Here is an 8242-nt window from a genome sequence, read left to right on the forward strand (position 1 = left end):
TAGTCACTGCCCAGTGACTCCCGACAACTACGTTGTCGCCGACTACCTTGTAGTCTATGACTACCTATGTAGTCACTAACCACCTTGTGGTTATAGGCCTATAGTCACTGTCCTGTGACTCCCGACAACTACGTTGTCGGCGACTACCTTGTAGTCTATGACTACCTATGTAGTCACTAACCACCTTGTGGTTATAGGCCTATAGTCACTGTCCTATGTGTACTCACCTTTGATACAACGTACTCCGAAACTGTTGTCGGCGACTACCTTGTAGTTATGACTACCTATGTAGTCACTAACCACCTTGTGTTATAGGTAAGTCACTGCCGTGACTCCCGACAACTACTTGTCGCGACTACCTTGTAGTCTGACTCTATGTAGCCTACCTATAGCGTTATGACTCCTTGCCTCAGTGACCCTGACTCCGACAACTACGTTGTCGCGACTACCTTGTAGTCTATGACTACCTATGTAGTCCTAACCACCGTCACTCCAGTGACTCCGACAACTGTATGTCGGCGACAACTGTGTCGCGCTACCTTGTAGTCTATGACTACCTATGTAGTCACTAACCACCTTGTGGTTATAGGCGTAGAGTCACTGCCCTGAAATACAATAATAAATTGAGTAAAATAAGCCCGGAGAGCAAACTTGACATTAAGCTTTGGAGGCGGTAACTTTTGACTTTCTGTCGGACCGCTCATAAGTCTAAGATAAAATTTTGCATATTTATATCTTTGGACCTCTTAACTTTCTAGACTTGTAATTTGGGGATAGTTCGTAACTTTTTACGCCATATCTTGTCATTGTTTGTTTTACGGACCCTGAAAGATACGGATTGTGCGGCTTTAAACGGTATCCATTCTATTTTATCAAAATAATCAGGACCACCATCATACGCGCAAGTGTACATTATGTATTTCTGTAATACGGCATTTGAAAAAAGATTTTGTTTAGATTAAAGCCGTGCTTGCAAATATTTCTCATTCTCAATATAAATTCCCTTAAATCATTTATTGGATATAAAGGATGGAATTACTTTGTTCCAAAACATTTCTATGTGTCCTTCCTGAATATGAAATTATTGCACTAAGATATCGCCCTTACTCAGCTTTTCCACAAGTTGTCGAGGTCAACGTGTGCGACTTTCCCCATCCTTATCTATGGTACGAGGTGGCATTAAACCAAGGGTATTGATCACGCTCCACCCGTACATAATAAAAGGAAATTCCTTTGGTTCCAAGGAGGTAACCCCTTATCACGTAACATGGTATCGGTGATCTTGTGGCCTTTATTTCTGGTCACTCATGACCAGGTGTTAGGGCACTTGTGACCAGCCTAATTAAGATTTTGTCTTAGTTTAGTACTTTAGTCTTGTACAATAATTAGTAAAATGAATTACCTGTCAGGTACGGACTTCGTCACAAACAATCTAGTCAGTGCCAATTCTCAATTATCAACCATCAGAAATATGTTAGGTTATATTAATACTACCAGGTATTTCTGTTAATCACCCCAAATTATGTTATATTATGTATTGAGCAATCATATCAAAATATTTCTCGTGAATTTATATAGATATATGAAGTAACCAATATAACTACATAAACCCTTCATATTTTCAGGTGTTTTTTTTTACAGTATCATCATACTTTATCAATACACCTTTTATATAGCAAAAATAAAAAAGATATTAAGGGTGATCATATTTGTTCTGATACACCATTTCGTTTGGATATATCTGACTATACCCCTGGTACTAACATATCTTGTACAAACGTAAATCCGGGGCTGAGCTGAAGGGAATGAGATTTGAAAGAGGTAGAGAACATTTTTCACAGATTCGGGAGAGTATTATCGGAAACAAAGTTACGTTATACATGTCTTTTGCAAAGACGCTGTCAACGATAAACTGATAAGAATCCATAATTGTTCCAAAATATTAAAGTATGGGAAATTTCACCTGAATCTTATTATATGTTTTGGATCTCTTATCTAATTACTCGATAATTTCAATATTCGAAATTCAAAAGCTTTAATCAATTGTAACAGTAAAAAAATAAGTATGTACATACTCATTGTGATGGGTCGTGAGAGCGGTGAAAGGCGATGGACCTCGACGACAGGTAACAGGTTATTTCAAAGTTACTGTTTTTGGATATCGTATTGCCGGTTATTTTCGCGGGGAGGATATTTTAGCGATTTTGCAGGACATTGCTATGGTGAGATAATGACAAATGGTTGAATCATATATACCCTGAAAGTCAGATCGCGAAAAATCTTAAATTATTAAAAAAATTAATTTCATCGTTTTTACTAAAATCGTGAACTTTTGACCCGCATATAGTAAGAAGATACATACATATTGATGACCTTCAATGAGGTGAATGTTAAGGTATGACATTATGAAAGCTAAATAAAAACTCAATCGATTAAAATACAATGATATTCTAATTTCGTCACAGATCTCGACAAAATCCTAATTTAACCCGATATCAGTTGTCCTTAACCTTGATACGCTATCTTTGCATGTGTTTGAGTTGGGAACCGGGTATGTCACGTGATTGAGAGTTATCTCCTATATATAGACGGTGACTTTACATGTCTGTGTCGGTGTCACCTCGAGCATCGTTCGAGTCCTTCTAGATATCATCTAGTCCTTCTCAATATCATCGCATTCGTCGATAGGAAGAGGTGATCAGTCTGCCAGAATGTTGAGCAACGAACCACCGCCGTACAATGCAAAGCAGGTGAGTTATTTCAAATAATTAATCTATGACTTTTTATATTGATTTTTCATTGATTACGTACATGCATTCACATGCTAACGCGGCAGTCAAGAACATCTTTTTTGTATTTGATAGGCGTGGAAAGGAAAATGATAAGGATCGTATTGTTTTATTTCTTATGGCCTTATTATTTACAAAGAAAATACATTTATATCTATTTTTATGTCAGTGAACATTTGATAGTATTTGAAGCAATAGTAAAGCTAGTAGGATTCAGAGTTTCTAGAGGATTATCATTTGCCCATAATAAAATACATTCCTGTCACCAAACGAATGATTTACTAAGTCTAATTGTTTTTTTTATTATAATATTATTTTATGGTGGTTATTAAAGCATGTATATATGAACGATAAAAACACAATTCCAATCTGATGGTAACAAGCGAACGGTTTTCTTGTAGTATAAGGTTTTATTATAATAAACTTTTGGTTTTCGATTTTAGGAGGAGTCCTTCGACAATGCTGGTTTTGTGAGCGATATCGGTGTAATTGAGAATGTAAGTACAAAAAGCAATTACTGCTATGTTACAGGTATAACATATAAGTTAAACTCATGTCGCAATCATTAACTTAAATGAATTCCAGATTACACAGTCTTTAATAAAATATCGTTTAATCTTGAAATTATTTCATTTTCTTTCAAATAAAAGATTACTTCCAATATGCAGCCATCTCCCTTCAAAATTCAACACTTTTGTCGTTCATAGCACAGGAAATCTGTTCTTTTTTCAATATAATAATATATAATATTAGGAATGAACAATTAAATTTACCTCTCAGCTTCAGTGTACTTTTCAGACAATGTTACCTTGAACGATGAGGTAAATTTACCTAACCTATTGCGTTCTTCAGGGTATCGATAAAAAGGATGTGAAGGAGGAGGAAGAGGAGATTGATCCTTGGGAATTACCTGAACTCAAAGACAACTCCACGCCTTTCAATGGTAAGTAAATATCAGTTGATAAAATGTAAATATATGACAGTTGACACGTGGTGTTAAACAGCATAGATACTAATTCGACTGTACGAATACTATGTGCTAACATCTATCTTTTAACTTTCTTGTTCTCTTTCAGAAATGACAGGCAATCAAAAGGTGGTGTACATTCTGTGGGTCCTGCTAAGGTTTACGTTGTTCCTTGGCTTTCTCTACCTTTTCATTTGTTCCTTGGATTTTCTCAGTTCGGCATTCCGTTTATTGGGAGGTAGGTTCTTTTCATCTAAGATTCTATTTCTGTAGTAATAATCTTATCCCTTAACACATTGATTTGCTTTTACTGTTAACAAAAAAAAAAAAAAAACAATGATGAAGGTATTGCTGTTGATTTGGAATCAAAACAACAATAAACAAAAGTATTGTGATTAAATGTTAACAGGTAAGGCAGCAGGCGAGGTGTTCCGGAACAATGTGATCCTACGGAACCCTGTAACTGGTGTGATGATTGGTATCCTAGCAACTGTTCTGGTCCAGAGTTCCTCCACCAGTACTTCTATCGTGGTGGCCATGGTGGGAGCTGGACGTAAGTGTCTGGATTATTCGTATTACAGTTGACAATGCAAGTTATAAAAATCGTACTGAGATTTAAAACAGAATAATATCTTTTAAATGGTTTACAGATTACACTTGAATGTAGGCCATCGTTTCTATGGATGTTTGGTTGACATTTTAATTTTAGGGCACCTTGTTACCAGTGTTGGCAAACCTGGGTATAAATAGAGGAGTGTTATAAAACCGGTTCGCACATAGTACTCCACAAGCCTGATGACTGAACTAACCATACAAAGTCTACCCCAAATTATAGGAAAGATTTTTTGCAACATAAGTTATTTAACTTTAAGATACTTTTTTTAACTTGTATCTAACTTTATTACAAGTACACGTGCGAACTTTAACTGTTCTAGAACAACAACTGAACAAGAAGCCAATTAAAAACAACGATATACATGTAAATAACGAGATTTTATGTTCGTCTGTGAATTATAACATTAATATCTAATTATGTGACGATTTCAATAAGTTCTTTATATTTCCAGTCCTTGATGTCCCGACTGGTATTCCTATCGTGATGGGTGCTAATATTGGTACTTCCGTGACCAACACGATCGTGGCTCTGGGACAGATTACCGATAGGGACGACTTCCGGCGGGCCTTCGCCGGGGCCACTGTCCACGATATGTTCAACTGGACATGTGTGCTTGTACTACTTCCGTTAGAGGTCATATCAGGTAGGTGACGTCAACATCAAATATTTTTCAAGCATGCATTTTAAGAAAATGCGAGATCAATACAATTAGTTGTATAATAACAGAAAATGTAAGTTATACGAGTTTTATCAGTGGTACCCTGGTAAAGTTACCTGTACACAATAACTGTAGTATGTTCTTCGAATATTTTATTGTTAAATGCAAACAAAACTTGAAGAACTTTTCAATTTTTATTATACAATTTGTATTTGAAACATTTAAATTTCGTTTATTACTTAGGATACCTCTTCCGTTTGAGCCGGGCGATCGTTGACAGTTTACCTCTGGAGAAGTATAGTGATGGCGAGACAGACTTGCTAAAGGCGATCACAAAACCATTTACCAAAAAAATTATTCAGGTAATTTTAAGACGAGTTTGGAATGAAAAAGTAACATTATTTATACGTCAATGGATAATAAGTGCTACGTGCTCAGTGAAGACGCCAAAAAACAATGTTTCCTCATATCAATTGCTAGTTTGGTGCTTCATAATTTTAACGAGTTATGAATTTTTTTCTGACAAAATACGTTGTTTATTGACATTATATATCTTTCATTAAATGTTTTATTTCTTTGTTATCTCCTTTTAGGTAGATAGTGGCGCTATACATAAAATCGCTCAAAACGAGGAAGTTGATACTCTTCTCGAAATGTGCTGCAAGTATGAAAAACCAGATCCTGTTAATGTCACTTATTCCAATGGAACGTTGAATATGACGGAAGAGAACAAAGTCTGTGTTGAACAATGTAAGTAAACACCCTCCTCCTCCCCTCATCACCATCATCATCATCGTCACCACCATTATCATCTTCGTCCATCTTCATCAATATCATTATATCAATATCAACAACACAACTGGAGATAAATTAAATATATTCCGATTGTCTGTATTCATTATTTTTGTCAAAAAGATTGTGTGATTGGTTTGAAATTTAAAACGATATCAGGATTATATTACAAAATCACACTCATGATATCTGTGTTGACAACACTTTTTCAGTATTATCACTTGCTAAAATCAAAATTCGTTGATTGTTTGAAGACTCGTTGACTGAAAGACGAAGAATTGAAAAACAAGGGTCATATTGAGCTATTTAGGTATTCCATTTATAAACATTCTTCCAAATTATAATTTGGTGATGCATTTTGTAGCGAAAGCTATCACACAAAAGTACAGATGTGTCGTTTCTTTGTTTGCCAGGTGAGTTCCTCTTTAAAGACATTGGTTTAAAGGACACAGAAATAGGTGGGATTTTACTTGTGATTGCACTCATTCTTCTATGCGTATGTCTGCTTTCCATCGTGAAACTGCTCAATTCTCTTCTGAAAGGCAACATAAGGAGAATAATCAAGAAAGTGATTAATGCAGAGTTTCCAGGAAAATGTGCCTACTTTACTGGTTATCTCGCCATTATCGTCGGGTGTGGACTTACCATCCTTGTACAGTCAAGTTCCATCTTCACGTCGGCCATGACCCCACTGGTAGGTGTTGGTGTGATCAGCATAGAGAGAATGTACCCGTTAACCCTAGGTGCAAACATCGGTACAACCACCACAGGTATCCTTGCCGCTCTAGCACAAGACGCTGGTGATATCAAAGAACCGCTGCAGCTGGCATTCTGTCATCTATTTTTCAATATCTCTGGTATTCTTCTGTTTTATCCACTCCCTTTTACGAGGTTTCCCATTGACCTAGCGAAATTTCTCGGGACCAAGACATCAAAATACAGATGGTTCGCCATTTTTTATTTAATCTTTATGTTTTTCCTGTTGCCATTGCTCGTGTTTGGACTGTCCCTCGCTGGCTGGCAGGTGATGGCCGGCGTTCTCATCCCCATCGCCGCTCTCATCGTCATCATCTGCTTAATCAAGACAATTCAAAAAAAGAAGCCGAGCATTCTACCGAAGTTTCTCCGTAACTGGAAGTTCCTGCCCCTGTGCTGCCGCTCTCTGGAGCCCATTGACAGAGTAATGCATTTATGTGTCTGTACATCAATGTCGTGTTGTGCCGAGAGTAAAGATATGCAGCTTGGGACAGAAGATAACGTAGAAACTACGAGAATTTAACTAGGACTATTTTAATTGTTTAATTGTGCGGCGTTTTATTTATACAGTAGTAAATAACAACACAAGATAAGTATGACGCAATAAGTAATAAATTTCATTTTATACTAAGACTCATTCTGTAACGCCGACACATTTATTCCGCTTTTCTACAATGCACACAGTGTTCGTCTTTTCATGAGTACCGGGTATAAATGTTTTATGTCATTTTCTTTTTAAATTCGTGAATCACTCTGCATCCTAGTGCCATTTTTTGTTGTCTATTATTGTACTTTGTGTATGGCATGCGTTACAATGCCCTGTTAAGTTGTCTATTTTGTTTACCTTGTGTATGGCATGCGTTACAATGCCCTGTTAAGTTGTCTATTTTGTTTACCTTGTGTATGGCATGCGTTACAATGCCCTGTTAAGTTGTCTATTTTGTTTACCTTGTGTATGGCATGCGTTACAATGCCCTGTTAAGTTGTCTATTTTGTTTACCTTGTGTATGGCATGCGTTACAATGCCCTGTTAAGTTGTCTATACCTTGTGTATGATTTACAATGCCCTGTTAAGTTGTCTATTTTGTTTACTTGTGTATGGCATGCGTTACAATGCCCTGTTAGTTTTTACCTTGTGTATGGCATGCGTTACAATGCCCTGTTAAGTTGTCTATTTTGTTTACCTTGTGTATGGCATGCGTTACAATGCCCTGTTAAGTTGTCTATTTTGTTTACCTTGTGTATGGCATGCGTTACAATGCCCTGTTAAGTTGTCTATTTTTTTACCTTGTGTATGGCATGCGTTACAATGCCCTGTTAAGTTGTCTATTTTGTTTACCTTGTGTATGGCATGCGTTACAATGCCCTGTTAAGTTGTCTATTTTGTTTACCTTGTGTATGGCATGCGTTACAATGCCCTGTTAAGTTGTCTATTTTGTTTACCTTGTGTATGGCATGCGTTACAATGCCCTGTTAAGTTGTCTATTTTGTTTACCTTGTGTATGGCATGCGTTACAATGCCCTGTTAAGTTGTCTATTTTGTTTACCTTGTGTATGGCATGCGTTACAATGCCCTGTTAAGTTGTCTATTTTGTTTACCTTGTGTATGGCATGCGTTACAATGCCCTGTTAAGTTGTCTATTTTGTTTACCTTGTGTATGGCA

The 8242-nt window shown here is 36.7% G+C and overlaps 1 protein-coding gene across 1 annotated transcript; it reads left to right on the plus strand.

Moving 5' to 3' along the window:
* The first annotated feature begins 808 nt into the window (after positions 1–808).
* LOC138318297 (sodium-dependent phosphate transport protein 2B-like) lies at positions 809–7591 on the plus strand. The gene is made up of 9 exons (XM_069260517.1): positions 809–2750; positions 3233–3286; positions 3642–3732; positions 3866–3994; positions 4166–4309; positions 4824–5015; positions 5274–5392; positions 5624–5780; positions 6236–7591. Exons 1-9 carry the CDS (start codon positions 2712–2714, stop codon positions 7099–7101), a joined length of 1791 nt encoding a protein of 596 aa, XP_069116618.1. The 5' UTR covers positions 809–2711; the 3' UTR covers positions 7102–7591.
* The last annotated feature ends 651 nt before the right edge of the window (positions 7592–8242 follow it).

This window comes from Argopecten irradians, chromosome 3 (genome assembly GCF_041381155.1).
Source record: "Argopecten irradians isolate NY chromosome 3, Ai_NY, whole genome shotgun sequence".
In the NCBI taxonomy this organism is placed as follows: Eukaryota; Metazoa; Mollusca; class Bivalvia; order Pectinida; family Pectinidae; genus Argopecten; species Argopecten irradians.